Here is a 24760-nt window from a genome sequence, read left to right on the forward strand (position 1 = left end):
CCAGGTCACCGGACTTTATTATCAAAGTTCGCTGTCAATGAGAGACACGGGAGCAATTTTTTCTATTTTACACACGCATACTTGCCTTTGGTAAAGTCCCTAGATTTTTAAAGAACAGGGAAAAATCTAGGGACTTTAGCCTTTGGGAGATGATTGTTTTGTCAAGATGGCAAACGTTCCGTGGCGACAACAATGGCCTCACAAATTTCTGCAGAAACTTCAAAAATGGCAGTCGGGTCTCCTCCTAAACACTGTTGGTTTCTAAAACGCACCTTATCTGGACTACGTGGAATTAATTTCAAATTTAATTTTATCTACAATTACACTTTAGGAGGAACATTTTACAAAACCTGCCGATGGGAGACTGGCTTCAGATTTTCCCCGTCAAACACTTTATCCAACTGTTGGGCAAACATGCAAAAAGGGAAATGACGAAGATCGTCACTAGGAATGTTGTTTGACAACACTCTAAGCGCTTCACACGCATGGATCAAATTAATTCAACTAAATGCCTTGTTCGTACTCTGTGCATATCACTTGTCAGATTTTTGTGGTTTTATCATTTGAAAATGTCAATGCCACATATTTCCTTTTTTTAAATTTTGGAAGCTTTTCCATAATAAACCAGCACAAAATTCACAGTAGCTGGTAGTAGATAGCTGGTGCACAAATGGCAAAAAAAAGACTCTCAGGAGCTTAGTGCTACAGAAACTTTTAATGTATTGTATGTTTATATTGCAGACTGTTAGTAAAGTGCAGAAAATGTTATTTAGTTTGGTATGACTGTTCTCTCTGCACTCACGTGTATATGCATTATTTTTATCAGCACTATTCAAATTCAACTACAGGACAAAGACGTGCTGTGATGGTGTTGTAATGTACTTGGTAACTGCTCTGCATGATAACATTTGCAAAAGTAGTTCGTTTCATTTATTCACCTCATTTCATTCATTCATTATTCAGTTCGCACTTATTATAAAGCTCAGTTTAGTGCATGAGGTGACATGAACATCTTGTCATTAACCTCTTTCGTGTGATAGGTGAGCAGGATTTGTACACATTTCTGGTAAAAGCAGTCAAGTCGTTGACTAGCTCAGTCACTGGCAGTAATTTTTATTTTCATCTTTTAGAAGCGAATACAGACAGAAACCTATCCGAATCCCGTGCAATTAAAGACTTTTTACCCTGAGATATACACGAGCGATACATGCAAACTATGCAAGTCGGCTAGAGCCACCCTACAACACATGTTGTGGGGATGTCCAAGATATCAAGATCGCATGGCGGTCTCCACGGAGGATCTACGGGCGCGGTGGTCGACCGCGTTTGCTCAGTTCAGAACTGACGGAACAACTTTGGGCCGTCCAGCGAGCCGTGGAGGCAGCGCGGGAGCAACAGCTCCAAGCGGCCATCTAGGCGGCCCCAGGCCCGGGCCTTCCATTTGCCGGATCTTAAATAAAAGTTATTTCACTCACTCACTCATCTTTTAGAAAGGACATGGAAAATCTGGCTTTGTCTCGGTGCTGTGTTGTGCATTTGCTAGATGGCAGCACATGATCCCCAGTGCAATGCAAGCAGAAGCAAACCCGTGCTGAAGGAGAAAGCAAGAAGTGCTAGAAACTGGAGCCTTCAAAAATATTTTGCCCATCTCTGGTCAAAATTCGAGATAAAAGGTAATGCAAGGATTTAATGAACCAGATGCAATACTCATACACAATACACATATCAAGCTAGAGTCATACTAATTACAAAGCTCACAAAAGACAAGACTTTTTAGCATATTGATGCAAAATATTAAATCAACCTTTTTACACTTTAATATGAAACAAAGTCAGACAACACACAGACTCTTTGTATAATATTTATTTGGTTTTTCAGCGTAATAAATAGAACAATGAAATACACAACCAACAGTCTCTAGAAAAAAACATGCTCAGCAGACAGTATGCCCAAAGGAAGAACCCTGCTAAAAGCTTTACTACATGATTCTTGCAGTGATTACCACATAATAAGAAACAGTGTGTCATCAGAATAGAATGTTCATATGAGGTCAGTATAAAGCACGAACCAGGAAGCATGCGGCCATATGATGCAAACAAATCGAGGCTGTGAATACTTGTCTACATGATGAAATACTGTATGAAATACCATCCAAGGCACTTGCATTGGAAAAATATATTAAAAGAGGTTCAAAGGATGTTTTGAGGTCCTTTGGCATGTATTCAGAGAGATTTAAAGGGCACAGGTGACTTTCAGAGGTTGACAGACCAACATTAAATTTGAGTAATATTACCTTACTGACATCATGCTTGTAAGAGCCAGAAAGCAAGAGCAAAGTTGTGCAGCTCTCGAGCAAATTGAATTTGGAGATAAATAACACCTACACTTGAACTTCATTCTTGGCATGCACCATGGTATTCAGATGTTCAGTTTAATACTGTTATGAGCAAACACGCTTGTTGCATAGTTTCACTCACTGCAGGAATAAAGACTTTTGAAAATTAGGCTATCGTGCAAAACCAACCCATAAAACTACTCATGCCTACTGTACACCAGGCCACTTTGGCCCGAATGTCTAGAAAAAAAATTGTTTTCTTCCTATGCAGACCAATTATGTGTGTATAGCACATACATTAGTTAAAGGGACACTAAAGCGAAACAGTGAATCCATTTAGACTGATAAATTCTTCTTTAAGCATTCTAGTGTTGTTAATTTCACCATTGCAGGTTTATTAATAGAAGATAAAATTGAGGTCAAAGTTTAATTTTTAAACTTCTTGCCAAGATAACTGCACATGAATGTCAATTTGACATAATGGATTTCTGCATTTTTTTTGCACGCAGTCCTTAGCAGACACCATCAATATCTACGACATCACAGCAAGTAGGTGCGGAGACTTCAAAGTGGCATCGTCACTTGCATTTTCTTTTTGCGTGTTTTCTCACTTGCCAAGCGTCTCCTCGCAGCAAGAGTTGCGATTTTGGTATTGTGAAAAAGTAATGAACTAATGCGAGAAAAAAAAATGCTTTTCTCTTCAGTGTCCCTTTAAGTTAGCAACGTGACATTGAGACATTTCGGGCGATACTACATGAATTGACTTGAATAATTCTTCAGTGAATCATCAGAAATGAACTGTTACTGCACTGTTTGCCAACTACATGACTCAAGTTCTTTCCTTCCGTACACCACACACACTTTTCACACTCCAGCACTCCAGCTCTCCGAAATGCATTTCATAGCCACGTTTTCATAGAGGCACTTGTGCTACCCATACGTTAGAATTTTTCACTCATATGCTCAATGCTTTCTTACACTGCACATGCCGACACACATACACTGACATTTATCAAGCTCCTTCCAAATGCACTACTGCTTCCTTGTAACTGTAAGCGAAAAATAACATTCCTCTTTTTTCCTTCATTCCCACTTTCAGATTAACAAACCTGGTTTTTTCCCGTTCATGTGAAGGGCAACAAACATGAAGCTATCTTTGTGAATTTGGCCAGAAGAAAACAACATTTACTTGGTACCAAAAAAAATTATGTCAACTACATAACTTCAAAGATTTTGACACCATCTAAGGGCAAAAAAACAGGTTTCTATAAAGACTGGTCAAAGCACTGGATTACTTTAAAAATCATTACAGTGTGTTACATTACAAACAAATACAATGCATTACGAAACAATAAAATTGTTCAACAAAAGCCACCTAAGTATGCAATGATGCCATGACATCTGTGACAATGCAAGATCAGTGGTTTAGGATGAAATTGAAGAGAAGACACTCGATCTTCATTATCTCTGTCATTAAGAAACCTTTTTCCCAGAACTAACACAAAATAAGGGCTCCTAATTTTAACTGCATAAGCCTAGCAATGACTGATGTGTGTTGGCAGACACCACAAAGGCGGCAAAACTGCACAGTAAAGTCCAAAAGTCCACTTGGTTTTATTGCATCTTTTTTTTAGTTATTCTGGGGCTTTATGTGCCAAAATCACAACATGATTATGAAGCACGTCGTAGCGGGGAACTCCCATATTGATTTTTGACCACCTGGGGTTCTTTAACCCTTTAATGCCTGAATTATGAAAGCGCCGAAGAAAAAAATTTGTTTTTCATTTTTCAGCTTTAAATAGCACCCTTAACTTAAATCAGCAGTTGTATTATCCAAAATGCAACGTTAATGCATACTTTTAGGTATGTCGCGAATTCGCGACAACCGGCACTTAAGCCAATAGTAGCTCAATATGTTCAATGCAACGCAAGTACGGCATCGCCGCATCAATGAAGCGGATCTCTTCAGGGCGACGTAACTTGGCGTCGTCATTTTTGGTAAATGCAAGTTTGACATTATTTCCTCCTACCAATCACGTGACATCGTGTCGGCCACCCTGTGTGCCCTAGACTCCGCCGCCCAGTATAGCCGAGTTCTTGGGAGCCGACAGAATGACATGAGTGTGACGGCACCGAGAAATAGATCTAGCTCACCACGAGACAGAGCCAGTCCTTTGTTCGGATTTTTCTGCGTCGCAAACAGATTGCTCTGCTGAACTATGTGTGGTGTGAAGGTGTCATAAAAATTCCTTGAAATATTCAATAGGAGCTCGGACAGTGTCACATTGAGGATGAGCTGTTTTCTAGTGTGGCACTTCCCGCTGTTCTTGACAGTCTTTTTTTTCAACCGCACTGCATGTTTTGAAGAGGCACTAGCTTGGCTGGTCTACCACATCTTCGTCTTCATCCTCACTGCTCGATGAAGACACTCGTGCTTGTGCATGAGGATCGACATCGTCGTCTTCGCTGTCATTGAGACAAATGTCGTCACTTTTATCTTCAGGTGGCAAGCGCCTGCGAAGCCTTTCTTCGCCGTAAAATGAGCGGAAGTCCATCATGAACTTGTCATACCAGCAGTCATCACTGACTGACTCAAATGCCGGATGTCGCGAATTCGCGACATACCACAGAAGCGAGGATTGCGCAGGAAATAACGTACTTCAAAACAACGTAACATGTCGTGTGCAATCTCTTGTAGGCGTGCACATCGCAAAAATTTTGTAGGAGATGGAACTTACGTTCTCGCGCAGAAAACAACGAAGAAGTGAGAGCTGTTGCACGTGCTTCGCGCTCTCCGGCAACTGATACACAACACTGGGTTCCAGCTTGCAATACCTTACATGCAATGGCGCTAGATGTCTCGTGCTGAAAGCTACGTTCGCCGCAAATACGTGACGGCCGCCGGTGAAGGCATCAACGCGTTTCGTCTGTTAATTAATCGGCGTTTTTCGGTATGTCGCGAATTCGCGACAACCGGCAGTAAAGGGTTAACATGCCCTTAAAGGGACCCTGCAACACTTTTTCATCATGGTCAGAAAATGCTGCTGATCGGTAGTCGAGGCTCCTGAGAACATGCAAGCCAAACATCACAGCGGAGCACGCAGCCTGGAATTTACAATTAATTCATAAAATAAGCTAGAAATCGCTCCCTCTTCTCTCTACAAATGATGCCATATATCCAAATCGCGGCGCCGTACATCCAACTCCACGGCCGTTCGCTGATTTCAGCATGGCGAGCTGCGTAATTACCACGGCCGCCGAGGGATGCCACGATGTGCCCACGCGCACTCGCGATCACACTGAAAGCAAGTCGCACGTTTGAAGAAAAAATGAAAAGAAAGTGCTCAAGGTCATGACGCGCACTGGTGAAGGGACGCACCTTGTTTCCCCTTGTCATCCTCCTCACTGCATAGCTTTGAGCGTGCTCAGTGGTACGAAAAGAGAGAAAGCGCTTAAAGCGTGCGGCAAATGCCAGTAACTCCGCTCGTACTTGACGCATTCTAAAAATTTTTGCGCTGGTTGATTCGTGAGGCAATAAGTTATCTTAATGAATCCATTAGATGACTACTTAAAAAAGTGTTGCAGGGCCCCTTTAAAATTTAAGCACAGCCCACGATTTTCCTACATTTCACACTGATCAAAATGCTGCCGCTGTAGCCGGGAGTTGAACATAGATCTTCAATCTTGAGGCCCATTAGGTTGCCACACTTAAAATGCACAAACAACAGGCACACAGTGCATCTTTAAAGGGGTACTGACACGAATATTTTCAGTTGTTGTTTTTTTGCGTCAAATGAAAGTTCAAGCCCACAAGAGCCTAGAAAAGGTAGTGCTAAGCGCGAGTTCGCCCTGAAAAAGTAATTACAGTATGTTTTTAAAAGCTAGTTTCGGTTCCTACTGTACCCTGACGTCACAGCACGGTATGAGCTTCTCGTCACGTGCTCGCACAATATACAGTGACGTTTCCATGGCCGCTCCGCAACGTGACTCCGTTGGTGACACACAAGCGGCCATTTTGGAAGTTTTGATGACGCACAAGCGGCCATCTTGGAAGTTTTGGTACCTAACGTCATCACAAATACCCAGACTGCTGCGTGAAGTCACCAGAATTTGTACTGTAGCCTGACGTCAAGCTAGTGTCAATGTCAGTAGGTGCGCCATGGAAAAATTGACTTTAATATCAAATTAAAATACCTTATCAGCATTTTCTGACCTTCACACTTGCTCAGAGCCGTCTCTGCATACAGGAGATATGTATGGCACAGTAAACTCGCCTTCGAAAAAAGGTGTCAGTACTCCTTTAACACAAAGCACAGGCTGCTTTGGTCACAAATGAGCAATGTAAAAAGGCTGTGTTGATCTTCATAGTTTGCAACAATGTCCCGTAATTAAGGTAAGGCCACACGACAGACTGAAACCCTTGCGGAGGTAAAAAAATGTTCCTAGACTTGGGTGAGCGGTCTGCTTCACCAGTCATTGGCCTCATCGTAGTTTGCCTTCAAGGTGCTCAAGAGGACGTCCCTCGTCTTCGGCCGGGGATCTTCCTCCAAGTCTGTTTCGACTGCACCAACTTCTGCAAGCATCCACTCGAGCTCTGGAAAATGTAAATAAGAGAAGCAAAAAAACTTATCTCAGAGAACACCTCAAAGTTAAGATAAATGATGTGAGAAAATATTGCATGAAATCATTTATGGCATTCCGTGTGAGGTCCTTCTGTGTGAGGGCCATTATGTGTGAACTCTTTGAGGTCCTTCCTTTGTGGCATAACTGCAGTTTAGTTGTTTGGAATGCCCATTATTTAGCATTTGCTCTGCCATAACGCTGAGTTTCCTCCATAAAGTCATGGGCGAAAATGGTACAAAAGTAGCTTTCACTTCTATGGGAAAATTATGAAAATGCAACATGACATGTTCTTTAAAGGGACCCTGAAACGGTTTTGACGATCTTGTATAAACGCATTGAGCCGGTAAAGCAAGTCCTAAGAATCATTTGCAGACTGATTTAAGCTCTCTGCGTCAACTGTTTAATTTACTACAAGACACGCCAATCGCTACAGATTGCAGCGGCTCAGCCGAATGAGTTTTCAACTGCATTGTTCCTCCTTAGGTAGCACCGGCGATCGATCTCATTGAATATGTCCAGTCCACGTCACTGAACCTCCAGTGGGCAGCGAGCGTTACAACGCGTTACAACGTGCTCTGTGTGGACCTGAGCGGTGCAACAGTATTTATCTCGAGGTTTCTTTTCTCGCAAACCATGAATTGCCCTAGTGGAGTTGTGTGCCACAAATCTAGCGATTGGAGGCTTGTAAAGCTGCGACATCGCAAGGCGTTTGGCGAGCAAAGTTGCTTCAGCTGGTCGCTGCAGTGAGCATCGGGCACTTGCTATCCAATCAACGCCAGAATCTACGCATTTGCAGCTGTAACTTCAACCCTGAAGACACAACCACATCGCCCCTGAGTTCATGCCTATTGGTGATCGTTCTCAAATACTTTTTGTTTGTCCAGATGCCTTTGCAGATTGTCGCCATACAGGAGAATAAAATAAGAATGGTTGGTAGTGTGGCGGCACCTGACAGAGCAGATCTCAACCACTCCGCGCGCTTCGTATCTGTTGCCAGATGGTGTGCACCGGGCATGCTGCCTAATGTTTAACCTGAAAAATAACTGAAGTAGCACCATTTGTGTCAGTGTACAAATTCTTTCTCGTGCGCTTTGTAGATTGTAAATGAAGTTAGTTGAGGTGCGAAGCTCGGAGAACATGACTATTAACCAGAAAGAAAGGCTTGCACAATTCTTCCGCTAGAGCGCACGGAGGCGCTACGGTTCTAAGCGGCACAGCGGGAAAGGTCCACGAAATAAACAATGCGAAAAAAATAGTGATAAATACGACAATGTAATGCATACAGAAGCAAGTGTCGTATTTTTATGGCGCCCGAAACTGTAAAGATGTATGGCACGTAATCAGTGAGCACACGAAAGTGCTCGCTCCTGATGGCAGCGCCACTCCAAACTTGGCCACGCTAACAAATCGCTAGTGTTCAAACGTGACGCACTAGCTTCTTAGAAGGTCACGCAAGTGCCATCTTGTTTGTCTGCTTCTGGGTTGTTTACTTGATCATTGCATGGCGTGTTACTTGATCATTGCATACGGTGCGTTGCTTAAAGGGACACTAAAGGCAAATATTAAGTCGACGTCGATTGTTCAAATAGCGGTCCAGAAACCTCGTAGTGCTACTTTTATGCCAAGGAAGTGCTTATTTTGAAGTAAAATCACGTTTTAGTGGTCCGCATCGCGTTAGCGCACTTCAAATCACCCGCCTGAAATCCGACTTTCATACGTCACTGCTGCCGTGCCCCACGTTGCCCGCCTTTACTGTGCGGCCGCCGACACTAGTAGCAGCAGAGCGAAAGTAGCGGGACCCACAGCAGCAACAACGGCCATCGAAGCCATCGAAGCTTGCCGCAATCGCCGCAGTGGATGTGGACGGAGAACTTGACGAGACATTGGCTAGCGACGGTGGGCTCCAATTCAGCGGTTTGAGCCCCGATGAACAAGGCAGGATGCTGCGGGCTCGTAGTGCCAGCATCGTTGCATGCGGCATTTTGTCGAACTTTCTGTCAGAGCGACTTTCATGAGCACGCAAAACACGCGCGATAGTACGCGATCCCGAAACTACCACTTAGACGCGACCGCGTGAGTGAAGCAGGGCGCCGGGCAAAGCGCAGTTCGGCGAAAACGGAACCTTTGAACCACGCGCCGTTCCCCATGGCAACGCCACAGAGGTTCTTTTTTCTATGAATCAAATGGAAACAAAGAAACAGCATTTTATTACGTCTTTTGATGCACGGACTGTTCTTTTATTATTGCTGCTAGTTTGATTACTAGTGATTTATTGTAGGCAGACTCTCATACGTTATCGGGATCACTTTGAAAATGTCCCACTCGTGGCGCTCATCATGTGATACATTTAGCTTAATTTCTCGTTAAGTAGGGCACTGCTGTTGATAATATTGCCGTTTTAGAAGTTGTCATACATTGAGCTTTCACTCTGACATAAATTGTTGTTTGCCTTTAGTGTCCCTTTAATTTGAGGTGCAAATGATCTGATGATGATGTAGCTGAAACGCTGACAAAATTTGAAAACTGTTTCAGGGTCCCTTTAATACTCTCAAAATGCTAGCTGCCACTGGTAAAAGTATCAGTAAGGTTTTCAATCATTCACTCGTTCCATGCCTGCATCTACAGTGTAATGGCCAGCACAATGGGCCATTGCATTTGGGAACTCTCGTTCAGAAACCAGACCAGTCATGTTTTTTCCTTTTGATGAGGTCTCGAAAGAGGCGAGACACATGAGCAATCTGCATGCTAAGAGGAAAAGAATGCTTTGTTTTAAAAACAGCAAGAAAGCGACCTTTCATAAAAGATAAGAAGCGTGGAAGGAAACTAGCCACAGTACAAGGTGAGGCTATGGCGTCGATTAGAAGTGAATACATTTGCTGCATTCTTGTTTGTCTTACTTCTGCCCCCTCTTTCCAAGTACCTGAAGCATCGCAGAGGCGAGTGCGCTACAGTGGAGATAATTTTTGGGAGGTCACGCATGTTTACAACATCCCAGATGGGATTATGGCAGCACCCAGGGAGCCTTCGTTGGAAACAGTTATCAATGCGGCAGCACCCAGGGAGCTTTCGTTGGAAACAGTTATCAATGCGGCGCTCATGTGCACCCGGTTTTGTTCACATGGCCAGCTAAGTTTACATGAAAACCCTACTGGGTCCCGCCTCTCTCGGCACTCTCAGAAGCTGAAACTGCGACTGGGCGCTATAAAAATGTCTCTAAATAATTAACCGCCACACGCACAAGGAAACAAGGTTTCCGGCCGTGATAAGTCAGTCATCAGCAACTTATTGCAACAGAGAAGAACAACATATAGTATTTATGTCAGTACTCATTTAAGCAAATGTGAAAAGCAGCTGCTGATATAAATGCTGTGAATGCTATGGTAACCAAGTAGATGCAAACAGCGCATTGGTTGTTACTAAACCTACCGTCTACTTTCAACTTCATTCCTCCAAACACATTGGGCCCGACGAACTGCTTCTTCAGTTGGCCATCACGATACACAAATATGGTCGGCAGGTTCTGGTCCGGGTAGTTTGGGATGCAGTTGGATGACACACTCCTCAGGAACTTGGTGGTCTTGAACTTTGGTGCCAGTTGGTTGAGATGCTGATTAATCAGTGTGCAATATGGAATGCTGCGAGAAAAAAAGAGAAACCAATGAGAACAGACTCGAGTAAGGACAAGGCAAGTGTTGACACTGCCTACACTTATTGGAGAAGCCATGTCCATGCATTTTATAACTCTGGCAAGCATTTTCATATTTGTTAGCTGTACTATTGTTCAGTCAGTTATCATCATCAACAGCCTATTCTATGTCCACTGCAAGATGAAGGCCTCTCCCAGTGATTTGAAATTTACCCTGCTTTGCCTGAGCTGGCACCATCTTACTTCTCATCTTCTTAATTTCATGAACTTCTTAATTTTATCACCCTATTTAACCCTCTGCCACACCATGGCTGCATTTCCCACTCCTTGGTATCAGTTCCCTTGCTCCCACCGACCATCAGTTAGTTATCTGTCCTATGCATTATGGGTTCCATCATGTCCACTTTTTCTCTTAAAGGACCCCCGATAGCTAAATTTTTGTTTGTGATTTTTATACTGCAAATTGTAGCATTGTGTCCGATAATCCCGAAATTGAAGCGTAAATGCTCTAATCTATTGTATAATTAACACTAGCACTGTTAATTATGACCAATTTTGACATCACTTCAAAATGCCCACCAAATATCTCAGGAAACTAGCGTCCCATCGAGGGAGAGTGCCATAAGATCATGTGCACTCGAGCTTTGGTAACGTTGAAAGCACACTTTTAAAGACGATAGTCTTTCTTGGGGAACTTAAACGCAGAAATTTTGGTCTGTCTGTCTTTCTGTCTGTCTTTCTGTTTGTCGGCACGTCCCTCGATTCAGCCACTCGGCCAAAGTTGAACCACTTGCCCAAGGGCCAGCCGTCTTGAACTGGTACGCCTGTTCATACTTGTGAACGTTGTCGGTCAAAAAGTAAATATCATGCATATCTGAGGTGCAACATCACTAGGTAAGTATTAGGTGGCGTGTTCCTTTAATAGAAAATGCATACATACGTAATTTTAAGGACCCTAGTTTCTTAAGCTGCGCTGAAAATGCATAAGAATGGAAGCTTGAGCGAGTTGGTATGCGTTCATCTTTGTTGAAACAGCGCTCACTAGACGACGACGAAGTAAAAGAAGGCACAGGATAGGCGCTGCCTGTCCTGTGCCTTCTTTTACTTCGTCGTCGTCTAGTGAGCGCTGTTTCAACAAAGCTGAAAATGCGACTGCGCTGAAATTTGCCTTCCTTCGTGCCCTTCGCACGAGCTCATTGTTGTGTTTCGGTTTCGGTTCTGTATTGCACTGTACGAATGCCATGGGTTGGTGTTGAAAAACTTTAGTTTTGAGAAGGCCAAGAAGGTGAAAAAAAATATTTAAAAAATGAAAAAGCAGTGTTGTGGGCGGCCTTCAGGCTGCCGGTTGCGGGCGCCGCTCTGGCGTTCCTGTTTTACCCAGGCGACGTGTAAATAAAAGAGTGTGTGGAGAGTACTCGTTGAGTGCGGACGTTTCTCTGCTTCAGCGCTTCGCGCCAAACCGCGTTCTCAGGCTGGCTGGCGTCCCCGCCGGTCGCGTTGGTCACCGCCGGTCTTCGCCTGCTGCTGCGCCGGGACTACCAGCACGCAACACAGCACTCATGTTTCGCGACGTATTGCCAGATGGCGTCCATATCTCACACAGCGCCTCTTCTATCGTCTTTACACGACTTTTGTAGCGAAGCACGCAGATACGCGGCCAATTTTTTTGAATTGAAGCCTCGTGCACAGTGAATAATGAAATGATGTGGGCGCTTTTCGTACTGAAATTTCTGTCTACAATGAAACGACATGCAACACACCCGCCTGCCAAGCACCCGCTGGACTGCAAGCCCCCACTGGTGTGCCCCCTCAGAGAGAGAGAGAGAAAAAAAATAAAGTTCCTTTCTACGGTACTTAAAATGGCACCGGCCTAAGCAGCCAGAACCACCTGGACAACAGCCCAACAACAGAGCTAGGGCGCCGACGAGAAATAGCCCTCATCGAGTGCCAGTTGTGGTATTGTGAGCGCCCCACAAACCTGCCTGGGATGTCAACGATACTTGATTTACTCGTTCAACGTCCCCGGGGGTCCCCTATCTACATCATACCAGTGGCAATGTTGCTGCCAACTCATGAGCACTTGCGCTTACCTTAAAATAAAACTAAAATATCTTAAAGGCAACGTTCGCCACTAATAATGGATCAGAAGTGGCCAAATATTACAGAACAATTGAACAACACAAACATCTCGAGGTTTCCACTTTGGCGTCAGGGGCCCTTTAAAGGGGCCCTGCAACGCTTTTTCAGCATGGTCAGAAAACGCTGCTGGTCAGTAGTCCAGGCTCTTGAGAACAAGCAAGCGAAACCAACGGTCCTAGATACTTTTCAAGCCAAACGTTAAAGCGCAGCACGCGGCCTAGAATTTACAATTAATTCTCAGTCAGCTAGAAATCGCTCCCTCATCTCTCTACAAATGATGACATATACACAGATTACTACACCATATATCCAAATCCACGGCCACTGGCTGATTTGAGCATCCTGAGCTGCATAGTTACCGTGGTCACCGCAGGATGCCGCTACGTGCCCCCCCCCTCCCGCAATCACACTGAAATTAAGGCACGCATTCGAAGAAAAAAAGGAAAAGAAAGTGCTCAAGGTCATGACACGTACTGATGAAGGGATGCATCTTCTTGCCCCCTTGTCACTCCCCTCCCTGCGTAGCTTTCAGTGTGCTCGCTAGTACGAGAGGAGAGGGAAAGCGCTTGAAGAGGGCGACAAATCTGTGTAACTCTGCTCGTACTTGACAGATTTTAAAAATTTTTGTGGCAGTCGATTCGCAAGGCAATAAGCTCTTTTAGCGAAGACATTCGACAATTACTTAGAAAAACGTTACAGGGCCCCTTTAATGGCAACAAGAATATCAGCTAACCCTGATTGTTCTCTGTCCCACTCTGCTCTCTTTGTATCTATTAATGTTACTCTAATCATTTATCGTTACACCATGCACCACATGGTCCTGAACTTTTCGAGTTTCTTTGTTATCCCCCAAGTTATTGCCCTTTATGTTAGTGCAGGTAGAATGCAACACTCATACACTTCTCACTTTAGGAACAACGGTAAGTTGCCAGTCATGATTTGAAATGTCTGCCACATGTGCTCCAGCCCATCCTTATCCTTCGGTGAATTTCCCTCGCGCGAGAAGGCTCCACTGTTAGTAACTGACCTAAATATACATATTCCTGTACACATTTTAGTCTCCCTTTGCCAATTGTGAACTCTCATTTTACACCCGCACAGTATCCCCTCAGAATTACTTTTTCTTATTTATCTGAAACATGCATCATCAACAGCTGTGAGGTGAGAGGTGTTGCGAGCTAGACATTGTTGTAGCACTTGCTTAGGACTGTTTCAGAACTATCCCTCTCCCCTTGTAGACATTTACAACAGGAGAGTTTATGACAAGGTGGCCCGCCATAAAAGCCATCAAGAGCATTGCATGCTGAATTTAGAAAAAATTGCTGTGCCTTGTTTAACATGCCCCTGAGAAGGAAGCCAGAATTGCATTCAAAGGTTGGTATTTGATAAACAAATTTGCTGTGCTTGTAACTATAGTCTATAGCTGTAATCAATAGTACTTGTATTAATGGTGGCCTATGTTTGTACAATGTGTGCACCACAGATGCTTCCTTACATATCCCACAAGTCTTTTAAACCAAAAAAAACTAATCCCACACACAGCGGGGAACTGGTACAGAGCTTTCATTGGTGTTTCCAAAGAACACTGTGCCTGGTACTGTCGTGATAATGAGGCGAACACATTTTCATCAGAAAATACCTTCCAAAAGATCAACCTCTGGTGCTTGAAGATGGGGATCACCTGCATAATGATGATCAAACAGCGACAATGGAGTGACAGTGACAGCCCGACAAGAAAGGAATGCGCCGATTGTATGGCGACACTGGGATGACAAAGCTGGAGTGATAACAGGATGAGCACAATGGCATGATGGCGGTATGACCACGAGTGCATGATGGCTATGATGACAACGCAATGACAATGCCACAACAATCATCAGTGTAGTTTCATTAAAAAGCAGATTCTGGCGTACAAACCCTTTCCAGCTGCCAGTTTAGCATCATTTCATAAATTTTACCACAGTGTACCTAATCGCGCACCATATATTTTGCAGCCATCACGCACATCCCATCACACGTTGCACTCCTTAAACGTAGCCCATCCTCACGCACATACTATATCACCTTTGCATCTTCTTTTTTCCCTCGAACAGCCAAGCAAGGCAAGCAAAGTAACCGAGTAAGGAACTGAGTAAGTAAGCAGACTACTAATGAATTTGAGCACATCTACAATGAATGCCTCTACAATGAAATAATTTGCACAATGGAGTATCCTGTTTGACCCAGCTGAATTCCTGCTTTCCACATGTGTTGTGAACACATCTAGAGGAATAACTAGTTGAACAAATCTGCTTGTAGAACAAAGACGTTTTTGTGCCGTAGCTGGTTGATCACCCAACAGCATACTCTGTGTTCTTTACAGCAAGTGAACATAAAGGTACCACCACTGTTTTTAGTGGCTGCCACGCTGTGTTGTGAAAGGAGGCAGCGTTTGACACCACAACAAAAAGTGAAAATGAGGGCTTGGACATTGCTGTAGCTATAAGTAGCCTCCGCAACGAACATAACGATCTTCACAGAACTGATGAGCAATGACATCGTCGAAGCCATCAAGAATGGGATTCAGAAGAACTGAGCGCTAGTCAAGTTTCTCACTAGTAAGGATTGAAAGAAATCAAACACTAATAAAGGCGGCAATTATCCTGAAGACAAGCCAGGAATCTCGTACATGGGAGTCAATAGCAGCATCTGAACCTCTACATGTGTACCTTGCATCACTGGGTTTCACTGCAGACCACGTTGTGAACATCAATGCAGCTGAGGTATCCAAGATAGGCAATAGACGCAGCTATGTGCAACTGCGACAGTGGCATAGCCAGAGGTGGTTAAAACATCCCTCACCCCCCCCCCGAAATATTTCAATTTTGCATGTGTATATGTACACCCACACACAAATGCACGCATGAACATACATCAAGTATGCCTGGACACTCGCCCCCCTCAAGAAAAAAAAAATTTCTGGCTACGCTACTTAACTGCAATCCAATGTTTGCTATGCGCTTAGCATGCTACATATGCACACTAGCACTTATATGCTCCAGCATGGACACACTACGCAATTATGAGACTCTTACTGGCTTTATTCTGCGCTACCTTGACTGATATCAGCCGAATCCAGGTTGCATCATCTTGAAGCACTACGAAACAGTTCAATAGCAAGCCATGTCTATTACTGCATCTAGTTATAGAAATGTGGCAGGCACTAACCACAGAGAAGAGAGCTAGTGCATGTTGGCAAGCATATGCGCGGCCCGAGAAGTGACAAAATATACTGGTGAGTGCTGTTGTAGTGGAGTCACTGTGAGGTAAATGAGCGACTTGGACATGTCATGTTTGAAAGAGTGCACATAGGTGCCACATCACATTATTATAGGAGAAAATGAAACACCAAGCAGAAGACTGTCCAGTGAGACTGGAAATAAATTTTGGTACTTGTGAGATCGCAGATGCACATAGTTTTCATTCATTTAACTCAAAGTCAGCAATAACAACATTTCTGAGAATGTTCTCATGAGCATCAAATAACTGTTGGGCCCACTTGCCCGACTTGCTACATACCTGCTAACAACGTTGCAATGGGGATAGCAAGCAATATTTTATCGTTTTTGAAACAGGACTATATATTCCCCACTGCATGCAATGCTATAATACTTGCTTACATGTCTACATGAGCCTCATCCAAACAGAGGCAATGTTTTCTTCATATGTTCATCAAGTGTTTTGGGGCCCCTATAAAGAGACACCAAAGAAAGAGAAATATGACTGTGTTTAGTGGTGAATTACCCTTCCAATAAACTAGGAACACTACTCTGCATGAAAGATGGCTCAGTAGGCAAAGTAGGAAAAAAAGCCAGGCGGCGACACGTTCCCACACCAGTTTAAGGTCACCTGCTAGAGCATATCTAATTATAGACTACATCATGATCTGAATAAGCCATGACAACTTTCTGGAACCTTCACTGAGCCAACGCAGCCCAAATACAGAATATACATTGAAATCCATGGGGTTATAGTGCAAAATTCATGAAGTATAAACATTGACCTTCATGTTTTTTTGAATAATCAACTTATTATAATGCAATTAATGATAATAGTGTTTTCCAAAAACAGATTGTAATAATCTTGCCTGATGTTTCTCTCAAGTACCCCTTTTGCGTTTTTTGAATCTATCGATATGATTAAAAGCTTTCCTTAGCCGTCGCTCACCCAGGTTTGTAGAGATGGAGGACGACCCAAACTCCATCACCGGCCTTGTTCACCTGCTCCACGTAGTCATCTGCAGAGATGTCCCGTACATCACCGTATCGAGACTTTAGCATTGTAGCCTGTATCTCGGCGAGACGCTTTTGTCTGGAAGAAAGAAAAATAAACAAACAATTCTCATGAGTGATCATGCACAAGATAATTAAAAAGGGCAATATGTGCAACAATACAATGATGTTAATAAGGAAAATGCCTGAATTTCATCCCAGAGCTACTTCGACGGATCTCAAATAAAAAAATAATATGACATCGTGAGCAAGAACCCCCAAGGTTGGAAGAAATCAGCCCATCTTGCTGTTGGCCCATTTGAAAGGCCACATCTTAAAGGGACACTAAAGGGAAACAATGAATCGGTCTAGATCGATAAATTGTGCTCTTAGAACTCTAATGTCGTTAATTTGGTCATTATAGGTTTATTAATAAAGGAGAAAATCAAGTCGAAAGATTCATTTTTAAATTCCGCGCCGAAATCTCCCCGAGCGATGTCACGGATTTCAAAGCGTATTTATCGTATTTTGGCGCCATTTGCTCAACAAAATTACCGCAAACTTGGTATGTTAAGTCTATGGCCTCCTCAGAGGATAATGTACTTCATCTTTACTGATTAGGAACTAGTACGTAGTTCCTAGTAGGCGCCGTCAAAACATGTGACGTCACGGCGAACAGAAACTTCAAGGTGGCGTTGCCAAACACATTTTGCTTTTGCGCGTTTTCTCACTTACTAGGCGTCTTCTCGCAGCAAGCGTGGTGTTCTTGGTATCGTGAAAGATCGTTTTACTAATATGAGAAAAATCGTTTTGCTCTTTAGTGTTCCTTTAAATAAGCGCTTGTACATACCATATCGGCAGACGTGCCTACGCACACGATTTTTCTTTTTTTTTTTTCGCTGGAGTTGCGAGCAACCACACCTTTATTGCAGTTACCCCGAAAAAAATGCTTTCCACTGGCCACCCCTGCTTTGGAAAATGGAATGTGCTTGGCACTCGCGCTATCGGCGTGCTCGGAGACAGCAGCACCACGTGTCACGATTTTGCTGCTGCAGCCCCAAATCACTAGTGCTAATCTTTTTCCTTTGTGACTGCACTTCCACTCCTACATGCCAAAGACTTCACCTGAATGGAATCACCTTCCTGCCTCCATCATTCAAGACTGCCATTTTAACCTTGTAATGCTACTAATCTCTGTAATGCCGCAAATTGCATTGAGAGTATTTAAATAAATAAATAAATAAATAAATAAATAAATAAATAAATAAATAAATAAATAAATAAATAAACAAACAGCGAGTACCTGCTATGTTGGAAAATGCCATTCACGCACCATGGTGATTGGTGAGCATACGATAACAAGTTCAATTCTTAAACACAACGGCTGCATTACAGTGGAAGTGGAATTAAGAATCGTTTTTCTATGCACATACCATACAAAGGAGCAAAGCAGTTGTATGCTCTTAAGTTGTCTCGCTTTTGTCTGCCTATGTTCAGCAACAAACACAATAGTTGTGACTTCTCAGGCACGTGCACATGCACGCACATCTCAGCTTAAAACTGAGTGACAACATCATCCTAAGTGTACTCCATAATACCCACAGATGTGATTGTCAAAAGTCCTGCAGCTTGTACAGCATGTTACAACAACAACAGAGTGCCCAAAGGTTAGCTCAAGAGCACACTACCTGTACTCCAGAAGCACTCTTTCATCCTCTTCATCCTCAAGTTCTTCAAGCTCTTCCAGGGTCATGTCTTCGATGGCTTTTTCAGCACCTGCACATTGCAAAATTCAATGAGGAAACAGCAAGGTCAAGTTGTGCCTAGGGCCTTTAAGAATGAAAGTTTTATTTGAGAGAGAGAGAAAGAAGGATACAAATGAGGGAAAGGCATGGAATAAGGAACTGATAGTTTGTTACCTTACACTTGGAGAAAGGAAAAGGGAGAAACAAAGACAGAAATAATAGTGGGAACATGACACAGGTGTTAAAAAAAAAATAGAAGAGGTTAGGAATGGGACTATTACATCCTCCTAACTCAGCCACTGCCATGCAGAAACTTCAATAATGCCTTTACAGACTTCTTTCTAGTGCACTGACTGTTTTGGTTGGCATTCCAGGACTGTCTGCTTCAAAACTCCTCATCAAGGTGTGCCAACAAGATCACAAGCAACTGCCTACATGCACCTCCGCAAAAACCACGCCAAATAACAGGACTCATAGTTTTCTAACTGCTGCAGTGATCTCAAATGGCGCTATCTTCCATTCCAGCACGAAAGGCAAAGGATAACAGCAATAGTAATACTTCAATGGCATAGAATGAACTTGGATAAGCAGCAAATGCTGCATGCAACTCCTTTGTCCAAATGTGTTCTATCTTGATTGCTTGCAGCCACACTTCGCCAAATGTAAAGAATGTGCACACTTTCATTTTTTTAGTAGCTTGTGGAACTTACAACATACAGTGAGGATATCTAGTGTGATGTTTCCTAAGTACTAAAGAATGATAATAACTCCCAGCAATCACACAATCACACTCCCCTCTCAGTGTTCCTTCCTTAAAAAAATAACTTAGGAGTGCTCTCTTTGGAGACCCCTCCTCTTCCCTCACCAACCTCGCAGTCCTTATTTTGAACTGCTATGGCAGATCTTGTGTTGCTATAGATGGCTTCTGATTTTTATAGACACACATAGAAAACACAACCTTCTTGTTTTTTTGCTGCATCTATAAACACCAACCTAAATGAAGCAATAGATGACACAGAAAACAGAAACAAGCAAAACAAACTATCTCTAAGACCCCCACTCAATCAAACTTGCGGCGCTAATGGAAGTACTTTCACAGGCAAGGCCTATTGCTACCGCAACGCTACATTTCACATGGCAGCACGCACGCACCCCTCCCCCCGTCACCTTATGGTGTATTCAGACGACGGATCAAATCCAGATTTGTCGTGGACGCGGACGGCTAATCCGCAGATAATCCACCTGCAGGTGCATCCACACGACGGACGGTGCCCTATACTCGCGGACAACTTTTCTTGACAATGAAGGAAAGGCTACAGGGGCGAAGCTACTGCACATGTACTGCTCCGCGAAGTAGTCCAGTCAGCGCGCATTTCGAATTTAGTTTTGGTTTGTGAACCTTCCGTACCTCCTGTGACGGCCATTTGATTATTCGAGCGGCTGTCACAGGCTTACACAGCCATTTGTTAGTGAAATTCGTCACAAGCTCCCTCGGCGAGTTGTTGGAAAAGCTGGAGGGTGACGATTGCTCACCTGAAGACGAAGACGGCATTTTGACTGTGAGGTGCACGTAAAAGGTGCGACGTTTTCACAGGTGCGAAAACGCGAAATCACACTTCATAAAGCAAAACAAGTATAAATATCTCCGTGGTGCGCGCTGACCCTCTTTTCAAACAGCCTCCCGTAGAAAATAAAGTAATGTTGTTGTTTTTATTCTCACGCAGAAAACACGGACGCAGTTGTGGGACTATAATTTTCAGCGGTAGCACATGCGCAGTTCGGCTCTCTAGCCTTCCCTTCATTGCCAAGAAAAGTTGTCCGCGAGTATAGGAGAGAATAGCCAGATTACTCTCGACCGCAGACTCTGCGCTCACCTGCGCCCGCCGGCAGCAGAGCGGCTTGAGAGTATTCAACAACATGGCAGCCGACAGAACACGAAGCTCGCCGAGCTTTGTCAAGTATCGTCGAGGACTGTAATTTGTTCGGTGAAATCGGTCTTGTTGGCGGAATGGCTGAAGGAAAAGAAGAATCTGCTTTCCAGAGAGCTGCTGCAGAGTGACCTCGCTGCTGTCACGCGTGGGGCTCTGCATACAAAGGGAGGATACAGTGATGCGCCGATATTGACAGTTTTCTTTTTTTTTTTTTTTTTTGTGGATAACAGGTACTGACAGTGCACATTGCACTGCTGCACATTATGTTTCTTTCTCTCGTTTCGCATCTTGACCTTAATATCAGTGTTCAAACATGGGCCGTGTTCTGAGACAACCACTTTCGGCGACAGCACCACTTTGCCTGCCAGGAGATCCTGCGTGTGCAATGATTAAAGCGACAACTTACCCGCTACTCTCCAACCTGCCTATCGTTGCACATTAAGAGATATATATCTCAAAGGTGATCGTCTTAGAATACGGCCCCAGAAATAAACTGAACTAAGCGCTAGCAGAGCTGAAATCAACTGCGAGGACAGCCATATAGCTTGAGCAGAAGGAAAGTGTACTGGTTGCCAGCCTGTTTGTCCACTAAAGCTGCGGCGTTCCGCTGCCAGAATCCCGATGTGAAAAACAGGTTGGGCTCATCCGTCCGCGAGCCACGCGGACGAGGCGCGGATGTGAGGTCACGTGACGCACCGCCCACCCCTCCACATCTGGATTCGGTTCGTCGTCTGAATGCACCATTATTACAAGAGTGCACACTTTTCCTTTCACAGCAATGCTGAAGTTCAGTAAACTGAAACATTGACCATCCGCACTGCATACAAAAATATGATTTTTTTTACTACTCATGGTTTTAGAATCCCTCAATGCTAGACAAGCCTTGTTTTTTCTGTGTTTTACTTGAACTTGATGCCAGACGCCACTTTTAACTTTTTTTTTCTTCCGGTCACATATAGCCTTCAGCAATGCCAAAAGTAGTTTGCTTGTGGCAATGCTAGCTCAAGTGAAAAGTACCATGCAATTCCAACTAGTTCTCTACCAGCACTTCAACGAATTCTGCTGTATGTAGTCCAAATATATGCAGACATGTACCAAACCAAATGGCTTCATATAACTCTTAGAATGATAAAAAAAAAAGAAAAAAAGAAACGAAAGACAGTAAGCTATACATTTTAATAGAATTGCCTGTCTGGTTGGGTTAATTAATTAGGTCTTTCGAATGGCTCCAACCAAAAACATGAATGTATAGTTCCCAACGTCTTAGAACCAACTCAGTTCATACATTAGTGGAGAGCGCCGGCACAGATGGTGATTTCCTTCGTCACTGTGCCCTGACCACAGAGATTTTGCCCCTTGTCATCCCTTCTGTTGCACTTTTTGATCTCAATCATCGCTCATTCCTGAAGAAGGTACCAAGTTGGTTCTAAAACAAGAACTGTAAACAAATTTTTTTAGTTGGAGCCATTCAGAAGTGCTTAATAACAAATAAAAAAGCATGAAACAAGTTAGGCAAAACTCCATGGCGTATGGTTAAGGTGTCACACACGCGTCATTGACATGCCAACATGAACAGAACGTCACCTCACGGCTTTCCGTGCTTACAAGTCTTATTGTCCCCATGTGTGCAACTCTAGCAGTACATCCATACACACTATAGTCATGTCATGCTGATTTGTACTGATTGAAGTAATTTTGAGACGTAAGTAAGGAGCCACGAACTGTCAATTAACACATGTGTATCACCGCTGCATTATCAACCGTTAGCACTCACATCCAAGAATTAAAAAATTCTTACCACTGAGCTTTTCTCGAACTGTTGACTCGACGATGTTCACTATCTCGTCCTCGGTGAATGTCTTTTCCGCTTCTTTCTTCGGGGGCAGGATTCCCTTTTGCCTGAGAACGTCGTTCCATTCCGTGTCTTCATTAGGGTTCTGTAAAATAATCGAAACAAGCATCATTGCAGATGACTGAGCGCGTATGTGGTGTATGAAATTGTTCGATTCAGAGATCTTTAGGAAGCTGCTGGAAACAATGCCTCTTGGACACTAAAACTGTGTACCTCATCCATGTATTGTAGCTCGTTCTGATCCTTATTCCACCTATGTCGTCCTAAACATTGTGCAACGCTTTATCCACATTTACTTTCTGGCTTTCATTCAATAAAGTTCATCAGTCGTATTTATGCTCGCATATTATCGTTTGGATTGTGTAATATTTCATTTGCAGTTTCGATTTTTACAAACCACGACTTTGAGATGTATAAGCAAGATATTGATCTTTTTTTTTCACTTTGATGATTCTCTGTAAAACAAAAAAATGTACACCCTCCCCCACCTCCCCTCACACAACGTTACCACTGTTCACACAGTGTTCCCACTTGTATAAATAAATAAATAAATAAATAAATAAATAAATAAATAAATAAATAAATAAACAAACACACATTTATATTTGGGTACCCAAGCCCTGGGTTGCTTGCGTACGCACACCATATTGGGGGCCGAAACACACTAACTAAAAGCGTGGGTCGTGTTTGAAGCATGCAAAGTGGCAAAACACAAGGGCGATTGAGTACGCAGAACTCTGGTCTCTCAATTTTCAAAGTCTCTGTTGTCTTTACCACGGTGGAGACAAACGCGGACGGTATTTCTACGGCACAACACATAAGAATGCGACCCAGATCATTTTCTGCAAAGTGTCCAATCACGACCACAGAGCAGGTAATTTGCACGACACACAAAGAGAGGAAACAGTGTAGTCAGGCAAACGTTAGATTACGACATTGTGTCGCTTTTCAGGTTTCGGCTCTACGATACGCCAGAAGTAGTTCACTTATGAGTGGGTCACGAAAAAAACGCCAAGACACCTTACAAAACAACTCTTTCGGAACCAATACACAAAGGATGGTGGCTAGAGATGAGTACAAATATTCGCGGCCTCTCCGATCAAAGCACTGAGCGCCCATGCTCATGACAGTCCCAAGACCACTCCCGATTTGGTCATGCAACGAGTAGCCGACACGACAAAGTAACAAGCGCTATTTGAGGGACTATTTCCAGTCATACCGCCATGGTAATAACTTGATGCGGGTGCAGCTGAAGTAGTTGTCTTCCCTTTAACAAGCAACAGGCAAGGAGCTAGCGTAGATGATCAATAACAGCCCCGAAACTTCAGCACAGAGACTGCAGTGTAAGCCGCGGACTACCACGCGGAACCGTAACTTATCAAGTCTTGCGCAGTCACACATCATCGACATCAATAGTATGCGTCATCGCTGACGTCACTCAACGTTTCGAAGTGGGATCCTTACTTGTAAAACAATGTCACACGCCTATTTATATTTTGTTACATAAAATTTTGAAAATCTTTAGTATGACAATTTCTTACAAATGTGGCGCTGCCGCTGCGAGCGATGAGAAGAGGACACTCAAGGCGCGCGAAACTTGAATAAAACTTGCGTTTAGATTTCACTTCATTCATTGATACGATGGTTTTGAGTGCGAAAACCGCGGTACGGTTGTAAGAGATGCCGTTGTAAATTATTTCTAGTAATACTGATTACGCAGTGTTCTTAAACACGCATTTTAATAATCTAAGTGCGTGTGCGGCTCTAACTCCATGTAGCTGCTCAGAATCTGCGCTGCAGTTTCTTAGCCGAGACTGTTGACGTGCGTTCGAAGTAGGTGATTCTCTTCCCAATGCAGCGCATTATGTTTTCTTTTCTATTTTTTATGTTGTTCTTGCAAAAAATATTGTTTGGTAGGACGTTTAGGCAGTGTAGCATGCTAATGTGGAGAGCCTTATTGCTCCGTTAAAACTAGTTCTAAAAACGTAGTTCTAAAAATTCTAAAATTTTTATTCAACCAGGAGTGCGTGTACCAAGACCCATCGACAAACTCGGTCAGGAGGTAATACGCACCTACGCAACCGTGGGAATTTAGCACATCGAAACCCTCTGCATTCAGTCTCACTCACTCAACATAACGAAATTCGTACACGAGGTCGGGGGCGTAGCCAAGGGGGGGGGGGGTTCAAACCCCCCGAAATTTTTTAAATTTTGCTTGCGCATATATACACGCACACAT

The 24760-nt window shown here is 43.5% G+C and overlaps 1 protein-coding gene across 1 annotated transcript; it reads right to left on the minus strand.

Annotated features, from left to right (window-relative positions):
• Positions 1–1847: 1847 nt before the first annotated feature.
• Positions 1848–23921, minus strand: LOC119387692 (phosducin-like protein 3). The gene is made up of 6 exons (XM_049413607.1): positions 23741–23921; positions 22468–22606; positions 18682–18769; positions 16950–17093; positions 10385–10593; positions 1848–6929 (listed from the first exon to the last, which is right to left on the minus strand). The coding sequence occupies exons 1-6, from the start codon at positions 23744–23746 to the stop codon at positions 6802–6804; spliced, it is 714 nt and encodes a 237-aa protein (XP_049269564.1). The 5' UTR covers positions 23747–23921; the 3' UTR covers positions 1848–6801.
• Positions 23922–24760: the final 839 nt, after the last annotated feature.

This window comes from Rhipicephalus sanguineus, chromosome 3 (genome assembly GCF_013339695.2).
Source record: "Rhipicephalus sanguineus isolate Rsan-2018 chromosome 3, BIME_Rsan_1.4, whole genome shotgun sequence".
In the NCBI taxonomy this organism is placed as follows: domain Eukaryota; kingdom Metazoa; phylum Arthropoda; class Arachnida; order Ixodida; family Ixodidae; genus Rhipicephalus; species Rhipicephalus sanguineus.

What these genes read in the sequence shown, in the direction of transcription:
- LOC119387692 (XM_049413607.1), bottom strand. An exon ending in AGTTCGAGAAAAGCTCAGTG is followed by an intron (nt 18,770 to 22,467) that starts GTAAGAATTTTT and finishes TGCAATGTGCAG; the next exon opens with GTGCTGAAAAAGCCATCGAA. An exon ending in CTCCATCTCTACAAACCTGG is followed by an intron (nt 10,594 to 16,949) that starts GTGAGCGACGGC and finishes TTTTTCTCGCAG; the next exon opens with CATTCCATATTGCACACTGA.